Source organism: Sander vitreus, chromosome 15 (assembly GCF_031162955.1).
Source record: "Sander vitreus isolate 19-12246 chromosome 15, sanVit1, whole genome shotgun sequence".
Classification (NCBI taxonomy): domain Eukaryota; kingdom Metazoa; phylum Chordata; class Actinopteri; order Perciformes; family Percidae; genus Sander; species Sander vitreus.
In genome coordinates, this window is record NC_135869.1 from 7,729,427 (window position 1) to 7,744,548 (window position 15,122).

General features: G+C 39.0%; 1 protein-coding gene and 1 long non-coding RNA gene across 2 annotated transcripts; one reads left to right on the forward strand and one right to left on the reverse strand.

The window, feature by feature from the left end:
* LOC144529684 (serine protease 33-like) lies at positions 1-6,183 on the reverse strand. The gene is given in 7 exon segments (XM_078268922.1): positions 1-695; positions 776-921; positions 1,513-1,778; positions 1,875-1,981; positions 1,983-2,038; positions 2,354-2,374; positions 6,114-6,183. Coding segments are annotated over 7 exon segments (885 nt in total). The 5' UTR covers positions 6,169-6,183; the 3' UTR covers positions 1-461.
* Positions 2,174-5,540, forward strand: LOC144529686 (uncharacterized). The gene is made up of 2 exons (XR_013503040.1): positions 2,174-4,319; positions 4,419-5,540. It is a non-coding gene; the product is annotated as an uncharacterized LOC144529686 (long non-coding RNA).
* Positions 6,184-15,122: the final 8,939 nt, after the last annotated feature.

The following is a 15,122-nucleotide window of genomic DNA, read 5'->3' on the forward strand; positions in this document are numbered from 1 at the left end:
TTTTCTCTCAGTGTCTTTAATTATGTAAATATTAACCAAGACATCAATATTCATGTGCTGTTCATGTGCATTTGCTCACAGCATAAAGGAAAATGCCACAGAATCAAGCGAAAAGAAAGGACTTCCCATTTACAAGACTTGGCAAGACTTACAATTGCATTAAGCGTTCAAACCAAAGAAATATCCATTTAAAGTGCAGAAAATACAGTTTGTGTACATAAACTGCTTCATATAGATATAAACATAATGGTACAGTAGCTCTCTGAGGTAGATGATGGACAAGCTGATCAAAGTTACTGTGTTCTTCAGACCTCCAAAATATGCTTCTGTAGGTTTCATTTCATTGCATGTGTTAAAGCCTTCCCTGACATAAAGTTAGTTTGAATCTATCTGCAAAGTAATCATAAATGCATCCTCCTCTGTGTCAGTTTAGGGTGACACTTTATGTCAATGACAAATAATCATGGCAGACCAGCACATCTGATGCTGAGGTCACTGTTAGTTCCAGTGGACGTGAAGGTGACAAAGCCCGGCTGGCTGCTAGTGATCTGGCTGTTGATCCAGGACTGATACTGGGACACTCTGGTGTAGACTCCTGGGAATTTAGGCCTGGCACAACCATATCCAAAACTTACGATTCCCTCCAGGATCCAGCGGCTGCCCTGCTTGCTCACTAGCGGACCACCTGAATCCCCCTTTAAGAAGAGAAACATTTAGGAGGGAAATCTTGGCAGGAGATTAAATCTGACACCAACACAGGCGTAAAGATGTTTACCTGACAGGAGTCCTTCCCTCCAGCACGTAACCCGGCGCAGATCATGTTGTTTGTGATTGAGCCCACACCATAGGCACAGTTACACTCCCTGTTCCCCACGATTGGCACATTCACCTCCATTAGGTTTCCTGGGGGAGGAAGGGGAACTAAAGAGAAACAAATACAGTAAATAAAGTGCTTGATTACTACATCAGTAGGTCTATGAATCTAAAGCACCATGTCTTTGCCCATTAAAGGTACATTCAGGAGTTAAAAGTTCAACAGGGGCCAGGTGTAGCTACGTGCACCAACAAAGACAATGAAGAAGAAGACAGATTGCAACCGAAGATGGATGAAAACAATTTGAAATGATTTTCTCAAAATCGGCTTCTTTACTTTTTATGAAGATAACACAATCAACACTTTGTTAGACCTAAAGGAGACACACAGTGTGATTTGGTGAGAAACTTAACTTTTAAACTTAACCAAGAAAACTCCACAGGTAAGTTGACCTTTCCTCGAGCACCATCACCAGAACAAACCCTTTACTGCAGAGACTCTTTGCAGCAATTTATCCTTTGTATCGTAGGGTGTAGTGTAGTAGTGTAAACTTAATGATACTTCTAAAACTCTGTGTTGTTGCTCTACGGGTAAAGGAAGGTGGTACTCATTTTTGCATTTAAATGTCTGAGTAAACTCAGTTGTTGTCACCATTGTATTGAAATAAATAAATGTAACCTAGCTGCTTTCTGACCCACCTCCAAATCCAATGGTGCCCCAGCCGGTCACCCAGGCGCTAACGCCGCTGAAGAAGGTGCTGCCTGGAGCTGCCAGGCAGACAGGAACGATGAATTTTGTGAAAGTCACCGGTGAGGAGAGCTGCAGGAGGCAGATGTCGTTGTCATTAGTTCTGGAGTTATAGTTAGGATGTTTGATGACCTTTGTTACCGTCCGAGACACCCCATTGGGGTTGGGTCCCTTTAGACTCTGGAGACCCAGAGACACAGTCAGTTTGGCTGGGATTCTAAAGAGAAACAAAACAGTGCAAAGAAGTTAAGAGCAGAGCAGTAAAGCAAACACAAAAACCACCGACTAAGAGAATCTGCCCCTTAGTGCTTACCTTGAGAAGCAGTGAGCAGCAGTCACCACCCATTGACTGTTAATGAGGGATCCTCCACAGAAGTGGCTCCCAGATGTTTGCAGGCTGGCTTGCCAGGGCCAGTTACCCTGGAGGGGCGTTCTGTCCTCCAACAATCCTGGTGTTGAGCGGAGTTATACCGCACACTGCAGAGAGACAGACAATAAGAACACAGTGAGCAATACTCCCCTCTCCCTGGATTACCACTGAGCACTGCTGGATTATAAACTTTAACTGTTGGTTGAGGATTATGATCCTGGGATGCTCTCAGGTGTTTCTAATCCAACAGTTCTAAGTAACAGAGGAGAAACTATTCTTATTTCAATTTCTACACATTTCATTGCTTTTACTGGGTTTGACAGCAAATACTAACAACCATGAAGATATAAAAAAAAACCAACTAAAGTCCAACATGTTGACAGCCAGGTGAAAGTAAAGAAGTGTGCATAAAACTGACTTACCACCTAGTTGTGAGTGAGACTCTGAAAAGTAGGAAACAAACACAAAATCACATTTCAAACGTATTTATATTTACTGATGCCTAATGTGATCATTGGTAACCATAGAAATAAAAAATTATAACCAAAGTCATTCAAACTAATATTTTTTCTTTGTCGTGAAGACGTCTTTCATTTGCTTTTGGTACTGTGACTATACAAGATAGAACTATGTGGAAATTATTTATTTTTCTTTGACTAAAAACTGTCAGAGTACTTAAAGGGGCACGCACCCATTCAGAATCGCTTCCATAAACTTTGTGGGACTCACAAGACAACCTATACTTTTTATCACATGTTAATCTTGATTTGATTATTTATTTATTTTATTCAATATCTAAATGTTATTGTTCATTTTCATATATATATATATATATACACCCCCACCACCACCAGCAGCCTGCCCAGTGGTAACAAGGCATGACGGATCCAGGTTCTCATTCTGTTTACCCCAAATTCTGACTCTACCATCTGAATGTCTCAACAGAAATCGAGACTCATCAGACCAGGCAACATTCTTTCAGTCTTCAACTGTCCAATTTTGGTGAGTTCATGCACATTGTAGCCTCATTTCTCTATTTTTAGTGGAGATGAGTGGTACCCGGTGGGGTCTTCTGCTGGTGTAGCCCATCCCCCTCAAGGTTGTGCGTGTTGTGGCTTCACAAATGCTTTGCTGCAAACCTGGGTTGTAACGAGTGGTTATTTGAGTCAAAGTTGATCTTCTATCAGCTTGAATCACTCGGCCCATTCTCCTCTGACCTCTAGCATCAACAAGACATTTTCGCCCACAGGACTGCCGCATACTGGATGTTTTTCCTTTTTCAGACCATTCTTTGTAAACCCTAGAAATGGTTGTGCGTGAAAATCACAGCAACTGAGCAGATTGTGAAATACTCAGACCAGCCCGTCTGACACCAACAACCATGCCACACTCAAAATTGCTTAGTTCACCTTTCTTTCCCATTCTGACATTCAGTTTGGAGTTCAGGAGATTGTCTAGACCTGGACCACACCCCTAAATGCATTGAAGCAGATGCCATGTGATTGGTTGATTAGATAATTGCATTAACGAGAAATTTAACAGGTGTTCCTAATAATCCTTTAGGTGAGTGTATACTGTATATCTCATTCATATGAAACTTTTTATGTGTTTTTTTAAATGTGCAATATGTTTTACTGTACCTTATAAAATTAAAGTTCATTGTGGGGTAAAAAAAACAAACAGAAAAAAGTTCCAGTACAACCCCACCCAGTCTTAATCTTACATAATGAACTGTCTCTAACCCTATCATTGGAAATATGTAAACGTGACAACACTTATAGTGTTAACAATTTTAAAAAGTATGTCAAAAGTATTGCTAGCATGAGACAAACACTAAGTATGCTGTTGTTTATGAGGGAGTGGTGTTGACATACAGTGCATGTCTTTCTCTTCCAACAGCCACATGTTTTACATACTGTACATATCTTGTTTTGCAGTAACAGATTAGCATGGTTCCGTGCTGTCTGCTGTCTCATCAAACTGGTTTGACAGACACGGGACATTTTTCTCTCAAAGCATGTCTTTTTATTTGTGCAACTGCCACATTGTGTGATGACAGGCAAGGGGTGAATGTTTAGTAACTGTGTCTGCACCGACAATCTGATGATCACTGACGGGCAGTTTACAACACGACAATCCCAAAATGATGCTGTATGCTTATACTTCTACTGCAGTTACTGCTGCTCATCATATTACCACTACTACTGTTATTTCTCCAGTCTCCGAGGATGCTTTGTTAAAACATCCCAGCAGCAGAAGTTAAAGGGGCACTAGACTCATTTTACACATGAAGTTCAGTTTACTCTATAAGACTACTACCAAGCCTGCGAAAAATAATTGTATAATATAAATTATAAATAACCATGCATGATGGCCTACACTTCAACAGTAAGTGAACGTATCACTAAATCACATCTTTCCTACATACAGCAGCATAAAGTATTTGCTGTGATGGATGACTAACACAGATGTTCTTCTTTTCCTCAGTAAAAGTGTTGCAATCAGGGACTTAACGTGTGTAACCTGAAACCCTGCAGCACACATTCCTCTGAGCAGTGATGAAAGAAACTAGCCTGGATGCCAGCCGAACTTAGCCACATTCACAACATTTGAGGACGGGAAGTTTGGTCTGGACTTGATCCGTTGTGGAGCAACTATGTTCGTACCAGAACTTTTTGGACCAATCAAATTGTCAAGGCGGGCTTCATACGACGATGGACAGATGATCAACAGTAACGTAATCAACCACGTCACCAAAGAGCGCTTGGGTTGAATTCGTTTACAACAAAGATGGCTACCACTGGAGAATTGAGATGTGCAGATTCCGCCATCGTGTCTGTTATAGAAGATATCGACAGCGCATTCATTTTAAAAGATGGACAGAGAACCGCGATCACGGCATTTGTCGATCGGAAAGATGTTTTTGCCATCCTACGGGATTCGGCAAAAGTTTGATTTTTTATTTATCAGCTGGCCCCGATGGTCGCTAAGAAGACATAGGTCACACTCTGTTGATCTGATTGGTTGTAGGTCTATCCAATTGAGTGCAGAGGCATTTTCTTTCCTGGTTTGGTTGAAACACACCCCATAATCGCAGCCCAATGAAGCAGTATCAGACTCATATTCTGACTAGAATCTGAGTATGACGATGTCAAGCTAGAAAGAAACCTGTGGCGACCACAGAACTCCCTGAACCAGTTTGTGATGCTGTACTCTATCAAACAGGTCAGTTGTCCTTGTGAGTCCTTGAGTGTCTGTCAAATCGAGTAGGTTACAACAGCATACGGCAGACTTAAAAATCTCAGCTCTGCAACAACTTAAAACGTATTAAAATCTATTGAAGGTGGAAGAGCATGCAATACATGTCTCATCTGCTTCATCAAGATGGTCTGTCAATCAACAGATAATTCACAGGCGTGATGTGGACTAAATTATTCCCACATTACACACAGTCTTCCATCTTTAAACTGCAGAAACGTAATTCTTTTTTTTTTTACACTAAACATAGAATTGAATTATTAAAATGCATGTGAATTTTAAGGCAGACCTCAAAGAAAATTGTATAAAATAAAAAAAGACTACCCGTTAAATCCATGATTTCTATGATGATACTGTGAGGCTGTGTCCGTTTTTATGACTTTATAACAGATTAATTTCTTTGGTTGTTTTGACCTCCTAGAAACATTATAAACAGACACGATAACCTTTGGCCTTTAAAAGAGTTTTAGAGAATTTACTTGACCTGGACACTCCTAAATTTGATCACTTTCATACATTTTACATCTTTTGCACTTCTTAAATTCTTTTAATCTACCGTGCTTCTACTGATTTTATTTTATAAATGGTCTTATTTAGTTATATAATAAAGCACCTTGTGCTTGCCTGTGTGTCAGAAATGTGCTGTATAGATAAACATGGGATGCCTTTTAATCATGCATACTTTGAATCATTAACGTGCACTCAGTGTGACAGGATCACAGAGTTGGTGGGTTTTTGATCCTTAAGTACTCTTTAGTTACTACAAAAGTAGTATTTTGAATACAGGACTTGCACTCATTTTACTTCACTACTTACTAACTTCAACTAATTAATTACAATATTTGACTTCCTCCTCAGTGTGCTTCCACTCAGGAGATCTCAAACATGATTGGTTCAGGTGTGTGCAGTGAGGAGGGTCCTTACCTTGTGTCAGGAGAGTCAGCAGAGCCACCGCACCAATCACCTTGTAGAGAGCCATAACTGTAAATACATGCCATCAGATCTACTCCGGCATTAAATAATCTTCTTGTGCCCTTCCCCCTACCCCTCTCTCTCTCTATACCTCCCACAAAGTAACACAAACATTACCTGTCAAAAGACTCGCCCAACCCCTCACTGCAAACCACCTGTTTAACTGGATATCAAACTGTGCTCTCTAGGCTACAGTTACTACATTCACACAAGTGTTCTTATTATGTATTTTTATTTAATGCCACGTTATAGTTCTAGTCCACTTGTACATTCACAGGAAAATGTTTTTTTACATTTATTTCACATCTGTAGTAACTAAAAACATAAAAAAATAAATGTATAAAATGCAATGAATTGTTACAAACGTTCTGACTTGTGAGCTCTTATAAAAATCAGTGTTGTGTCTCAGTCAAAGAGACATTTCTCCTCTAATCTTCCATTAACGACGACCCTCACATTTGTCTGGTGACCCTTTGGAGTGGCCCGAGCCCTAGGTTGGGAACCACTGGACCAAACTAACTTTAGATAAAGTTTTTAAAGTAGCTCCACCTGGAGCAGCTACAACAGTAACATGCTGCTCTCAAGTTGATGCTTCAGTATTAATATCTAATAATGTCGTATAGAATTAGATATCAGTCACAGACAGAGACACTTCACTACTTTTACTGCATGGCGCCAAGAAAACTTATGTAATTTTACTGCTGATACTTTATCTGCATTTTACTGACTTTTTATATAGGACTTTGAATGAAGGACTGTTACCTGTAATAGTTTTTTTTACATTACTATATCAATACTTTTACTGAAGTAAAGAAATACTTCTTCAGCCACTGTTTAAAGCACTTGAGGAGTTCCAGTCAATGCGTCAGTGCTTTTGTTTGAATCTGACTGCAGTAGATGTGGTTCTGATGCTCTGAAACACAAATACCGCTGCACATGACGCTAGTTAACACTATACTCGACAGCAGCTAACGTTAGCCTACCGCTAGCTAGTAGCTGGATTAAACACGTTAAAATGCTGACAGCTAACGCTAAACGGTGTAAGGTTTGACTGTGTTTTACTGTAGAGGATTCAACACCGGGATGTAACAATCTGCAGCTGTCATAGGAGAAACAACACAGAAATGAAACTGGTCAACTACAGCCTCGTGGTGCATTTGAAGTTATTGTAAATGTCCTTTTCCCATCTGATGGTTCAACAGCAATTTACTACTTAAATTAGTTATTGTTATTGTTATACATTATTATCAAATCATTTCATTTTGACCATATGGCCTTAGCAATAAACAAGCCGTTCTTTAATGCCACCAACTGTTGTTTAGTACCCTTTTTCTTTTCTTTTCTTTTTTTACTTTCTTCAGGCACCATTAATTATGTATGCGATTAATTTCGATTAATTAATCACAGAGTATGTAATTAATTAGATTACATTTTTTAATCGATTGACAGCCCTACTTTTAATAAATAATACTTCAGGGTGTTTTTTTATATTAAAGATAATTACTAGATTTGAAAGAAAATGTTCAGGGGCTTTAAAGGTTTGTAAACAACAGTGATGAAATATACAGTCAGGTCCATAAATATTGGGACATCGACACAATTCTAATCTTTTTGGCTCTATACACCACCACAATGGAGTTGAAATGAAACGAACAAGATGTGCTTTAACTGCAGACTTTCAGCTTTAATTTGAGGGTATTTACATCCAAATCAGGTGAACGGTGTAGGAATTACAACAGTTTGTATATGTGCCTCCCACTTTTTAAGGGACCAAAAGTAATGGGACAGTTGGCTGCTCAGCTGTTCCATGGCCAGGTGTGTGTTATTCCCTCATTATCCCATTTACAAGGAGCAGATAAAAGGTCCAGAGTTCATTTCAAGTGTGCTATTTACATTTGGAATCTGTTGCTGTCAACTCTCAATATGAGATCCAAAGAGCTGTCACTATCAGTAAAGCAAGCCATCATTAGGCTGAAAAATCTAAACAAACCCATCAGAGAGATAGCAAAAACATTAGGTGTGGCCAAATCAACTGTTTGGAACATTCTTAAAAAGGAAGAACGCACCGGTGAGCTCAGCAACACCAAAAGACCCGGAAGACCACGGGAAACAACTGTGGTGGATGACCGAAGAATACTTTCCCTGGTGAAGAAAACACCCTTCACAACAGTTGGCCAGATCAAGAACACTCTCCAGGAGGTAGGTGTATGTGTGTCAAAGTCAACAATCAAGAGAAGACTTCACCAGTGAATACAGAGGGTTCACTACAAGATGTAAACCATTGGTGAGCCTCAAAAACAGGAAGGCCGGATTAGAGTTTGACTCAACATCTAAAAAAGCCTTCACATTTCTGGAACAACATCCTATGGACAGATGAGACAAAGATCAACTTGTACCAGAGTGATGGGAAGAGAAGAGTATGGAGAAGGAAAGGAACTGCTCATGATCCAAAGCATACCACCTCATCAGTGAAGTATGGTGGTGGTAATGTCATGGCGTGGGCATGTATGGCTGCCAATGGAACTGGTTCTCTTGTATTTATTGATGATGTGACTGCTGACAAAAGCAGCAGGATGAATTCTGAAGTGTTTCGGGCAATATTATCTGCTCATATTCAGCCAAATGCTTCAGAACTCATTGGACGGCGCTTCACAGTGCAGATGGACAATGACCCGAAGCATACTGCGAAAGCAACCAAAGAGTTTTTTAAGGGAAAGAAGTGGAATGTTATGCAATGGCCAAGTCAATCACCTGACCTGAATCCGATTGAGCATGCATTTCACTTGCTGAGAACAAAACTGAAGGAAAATGCCCCAAGAACAAGCAGGAACTGAAGACAGTTGCAGTAGAGGCCTGGCAGAGCATCACCAGGGATGAAACCCAGCGTCTGGTGATGTCTATGCGTTCCAGACTTCAGGCTGTAATTGAATGCAAAGGATTTGCAACCAAGTATTAAAAAGTGAAAGTTTGATTTATGATTGTTAATCTGTCCCATTACTTTTGGTCCCTTAGAAAGTGGGAGGCACATATACAAACTGTTGTAATTCCTACACCGTTCACCTGATTTGGATGTAAATACCCTCAAATTAAAGCTGAAAGTCTGCAGTTAAAGCACATCTTCGTTTCATTTCAACTCCATTGTGGTGGTGTATAGAGCCAAAAAGATTAGAATTGTGTCGATGTCCCAATATTTATGGACCTGACTGTAAGTAAAAACTTGGAGAAAAGCTCAAACCTAAAAGAAAATGACAGACAGAACCAGAATTTCAACCCTGCACACGGAAGTTATTTCTGTTTCAGTTGCTGAAGGTGAGGCAGCTGATTCACCGTTGACCTCCATCTATCAACACTGACTTTCTGCAAACTGGTCAAACAGCACCAGGTTTTAGAGAGGGAATGAGCCATATGCGGATTCCGGTACAGGTTGTGATTGTTTGGGAAGAAATGGGAATCAGCAGAAACTGTCAACATCATAAAGGTCAAATGTCATGGTTTACTGTGATCTCTGGGCGTGTTTCTCAAGTGAGAGTTTTTAAAAGCCTCTTTTTTAAAGCTCTGAGAAGACCCAAAAGTGTCCAAAAATAGTGAATATGTCAGGCTGAGTCACAGGGACCGGACAGGAAGCATCAAAAGTAAAAAGCCCACTGTGACTCTTCATTTCTAACTGATTGATTGGACTGTACTGGGACTGGGATGTTCTTGTATCCATTCTGAGGCTTGCAGTGATCTCAACCAGGTGTGTTGCTTATCAACATTTTTGCACATTGATGCCATAATAAAAACATTGCTGACAAGCACTAGCTTTGTGAGTTTGTTGAGTTCTTTGTCTGATCCACCAAAAGTTGGGCCTACAGGTGTATCTACACTAAAAACAATTGAAACCTGTTGAATGCACACAGGAGAGTTCCATGTGTGACTTAAAAACCCAACGTCACCAGTGATTCAGGATGAATACATATTTATTTTGTATTTTATATTTGTAATTCAAATCTGATCTGTTTTCACTTTGACATTAAAGTCCTGTTGATTAAATCTACTTTGATTCAATAACAATAACACATTAACACAATAACAAACCTCATTCTAAAGAGGTCCTGTTTCTATATAAACAGTGTATATATATATATATATATAATGGCTATCAAAATAACCCGTTAATTTCGATTAATTAATCTGAGAAAAACATAACGATTAATCCATTCCATGTTGACGTTTGACCCGGAGCCATTCTAGCCACCATTGGACTGTAAAATGAAGGAGGGAGACGAGAATGTTCTGCCTGGATCATTAATTGGAACATTTACTTTTAAAAATCTTCTTCCTGCCAACCCTGGCTACCGAAATCTGGTGCCACTGATATGTCTGCGCTTCTCTCTGATGCTCTGAAACACAAACACCGCTGCACATGACGCTAGTTAACACTATACTCGACAGCAGCTAACGTTAGCCTACCGCTAGCTAGTAGCTGGATTAAACACGTTAAAATGCTGACAGCTAACGCTAAACGGTGTCAAGTTTGACTGCGTTTTACTGTAGAGGATTCAACACCGGGATGTAACAATCTGCAGCTGCCGTCGGAGAAACAACACAGACGGTGCGTTCAATGAAACTGGTAAACTACAGCCTCATGGTGCGTTTGAAGTTATTGTAAATGTCCTTTTCCCATCTGATGGTTCAACAGCAATTTACTACTGAAATTAGTTATTAGTTATTAGCCGTTCTTTAATGTCACCAACTGTTGTGTAGTACCCTTTTTCTTTTCTTTTCTTTTTTTTCTTTCTTCGGGCATCGTTAATTATGTATGCGATTAATTTTGATTAATTAATCACAGAGTATGTAATTAATTAGATTATTTTTTTTAATTGATTGACAGCCCTACTATATATATATATATATATATATATCCATTAAAAAAGCATCTGAGATACACTCAACATAGCTGTGAATTATTTTTGGAAGCAGATACTCTACATGCTCAACGTAATTGTTATGGGGATTTTTAGAGGGATTGCTTTTGGTCAAAGACGTGCTTCTCTTCCAGGAATAGGAATACACATGACCTATTCACAAGCAAACTGGATCTGCCAGTTAAACAGCACAACAAGGAAATTGGCTTCACTGTAAATACACATGGGACTATGGGTACATGGATAGGTATGCTAAAGTTAGAAGTCGTGTTGGCAAACTCCACACAGCACCAGAAAATGATTTTGAGCTAGATTAACCACGTGAGAAGATGTATGACAAATAATTAATAATAATTTTTTTTAAAAACAGAGACAAAAGAGTAAAAGAGCCAAACATTTTCCAGAGAAGTGTTGCACCTCACAGGTTATTAAGGCCCTAAATGTGCATTCCGATCCACCATAAAAACATAAAAAAAATGTGTGTTTGCCAAAAACAAACACACATTAGACTTTGTTAGCTTTAGTGATGTGTACCTAATAAACTGGCAACTGAGTGTAAATGACAACTAATAAATCTACTTATACATTTTTACCTGTTTTGATAAAGACAAGAATGATTTGATAACAAGACTAAAGGCGTGTTCAGACTAAACGCAAAGCAAATTTTTTGCACGGCGCAATTTCATACAAAGTCAATGCAAAGCGTTGAAATGTTTGTCTCAGTTGGTAGAGCGGACGCCCATATATAGAAGTTTACTCCTCGACGCAGCGGGCCACAGGTTTGACTCCGACCTGTGGCCCTTTGCTGCATGTCATTCCCCCTCTCTGTCGACTTTCATGTCTTCAGCTGTGTTGTCAATTAAATGCCTAAAATGCCCAAAAAAATAATCTTTGTAAGAATTTGTGTGACGCTGTGGCACGAAAGCCTTTGACGTCACAGATAATGAGAAATGGAGGACCAATTTATTTTCACTGTCTGGGGGCATCTGCAGCTCTATGACTGAACGTCAGTACTTTACAGACACAGAACAACAAAGGAAAGGGCTTGGAGGAAAGCGAGCGAAGCCATAGGACTAAATGGAAAGTTCTGAAAATATATATTTGTTACTTGATTCCAGCTATGGGACGTACTTTACTATGCATCAGAATGCTAACACAATGACAATGCTAACATGCTGACATACTGTTTAGCAGGTATAATGTTTAACATGTTCATCTTAGTTTAGCTTGTGTTTGTACTAGGACATCTTTACATGCTTTAATGTTAAAACCGGAGGAAAATAGGGGAGGGTCATGTCTTTTTATTCTTTGTTGAGGGGAGGGTCACCCAATATTTTTTCGTCTAAGAGGGGGGGGGTCACCCAACTTTTGTATTCATGAAAATAGCAACATTTCAAAGTGGCTTGTTTGGTGCATATTTTTTTATGTAGTTCTTAGTCTCTGCCCTCCTTAGCTACCAGATGGGTCTGACCCATGAGTTTGCTGGGGGGCAAAGGGAGCACACGCAAAAAACAAAATTTACTGTTGCACTAGTGTGGACATCTTGCCGTGCCAACGTTGCAATAAAGGTTTCCTAAATGCCATGTATATACATGTGATGTCAGCTTACTAATTGATTGCGGGTTTTTTGTAGATTTGGACTTTTATATGTTTATTCCACTTTGTTTAAACGGCAAAGTGGAGAGGCCTCGTTCACCTGTTTGGAGCTGGCTGGTGAATGTGACGCTCGTATAGGCCTTGCTGGATACACCGTGTCATTTACCTTTTTGTGGATCTACTGATCACTGTGGATTACGTTTTTTCCGTGTCATTGGATTACGGCAAAATACGGATCTTTTTTCTCAACATGTCTTAACGTTTTATGGTGAGTTTGGAGAGGCATCTCAACAGACTGTAGGTCCAACACTGATTGTTCACTGTTACATTTTAGTTGAATTTAAGCGTCTGTCTATTGTGTTCCAAGACAGCCGCTGTGATTGGATTTCAAAAGGGCAAATTGTTAAATTGTTACAATGTAATTTAAAATCTGCTTTAAAAATAAACATAAATGATTTGGAATATAATGTTCCGCTTCGGCAGCTTTACCTATGTGCTAAAATATACAATGACGAAGCCTAGTGACAAGTCCATAGCAACCAGTGTTGAATTGTTATTTCCCATTGTCCTTTGCTGAATGGTCTCAATGTTTTATTGTTTTATTTCATGTGAATACTAGTTTACTAGAGGAGTAACTTAGTATTTGAAGTAATGCAGTAATGCATGAAGTGTGCATTTAGTTTCCATGCTTATTGTGTTTCTACAACAATGTTAGTGACTAAATCTATTGAAATGGCCACCACACCATAACAGAGGAGTGTGATGTGTAAAATGAGAATGCAGAGATTAACTCATGCATGTTATGGCTGTAAAAAATCTAATTACATCTGTACATCTTTGCTAAGTGAAAACTAGCACATAAGGGGAGGGTCATGCTACTTTTTCAAATCATTGTGGAGGGTCATAGAAAGATTATTACTGGCGAGAGGAGGGTCAAGTCTTTTTATCCTAAAGGTCCCACAACTCCTCCGGTGGCACTTTAAATAAATAACAACAGTCCCTTATCTTTCTCATACTGCCCATGGCTGCTGCTCCTGTAGTCACCCTCTGTCTGAGGCGCCTTAATCTGATTAATCAATGATCAGACTAACTGCAGCTAATCATTTCAGCTGTCATGTCAATATCCATGATGTCAGAGTGTTTTCAGTGAAACACCGATTCCATTGTAGGCCTACAATTCACAATGAGAGCATTGTGCTATAATTTACTTAACCGTGCCCTCAGATTACAAAGCCTGTGGCGCTAACACATCCAGTAATCATGCACTGTCAAACAGACTTCTCAGGGGAAGTGATCTGCGTATTTAAAGTGACATGATGACTCAGTGATCAGTACTGCTGTCCTGGGGTCATGTTTGCTGATGGGTGCAGCCACAGTCATGGAGCAACATGCAACTTGAGTCTTGAGTCTTTTGTTTTCTCCATGTTCGTTTTCCTGCAGCTGCTGCACACATCTTAAACACACGCAACCACTATCAAGCTACTTTTTTATTACACTGGGTGGGTAAAAAGAGTGTTTGGGATCATTTGGGTAATTTAACCTGATGGAAGATTAGGCTACACCTCCTCTAATTAGTATGATGGAGACTGTCACGGTGCTGAGTTCAGGGGCTTGACATGCAGTGACTGACCAACAAATGTCATTTTAGTTAAGGATGAAGCAGGTTATTATTCAGTCATAGTAAAAAAAATATATATATATATTTGTTCCTTTAAGTGAATACTTTCTATATGTAATGTAACAATGGGAAGATTATTTTTTTTAATGATTGTTGCATGGTTTTGAATTTATATGAACTTATACTAATGAAACAGAAGACCAGAGGTGCCTTGGGATGCTTTATTTTTATTCTTTTACTCTTTACATCATGGGGAAGCTTTCAGAGGCCAAATTCCTTCTGAACACCACAGGGCAAACCCAAAAAGGCTGATAAGTACTATGCTACATTTAGTGATTTTGCGAGCTAGCTTCGTGTATTATGTAAACAGTGAAAGATAAGAAAATCCTCTTCCAAGTGCAAATAAAAAACAATTAAGCTACTTTTTATTTTGCTCTGATTGGGATATTTAGTGTCAGTCAAATCTAGCAACACTGTATGCACCTCAGCTAATCTAAACTATAGGTTTATATATATATTTATAATTAATACTTATTGTATAATTAATATATATATATATATATAATTAATAAATATATTGATAATTATTTTATTATAATAATAACTATAGAAACAACTTAGAAACTGAGACACCAGTCAGTTCAGCCAAAACAATCTCAATCACTTTTTTTTTTTTTACATAGTTTTTAAAGCCACATCATTGGGAGAGAAAAGTTCCTAGATGTTCTTCTTGTGGCCATTAGAGGAACTGCAGCTGAAGAAGCTGCAGCTTGAAGATGCTATAAAGTTCATTATTATGGCCATTATTATATAAGGAGCCTACACTGACAGTTTTTCAGC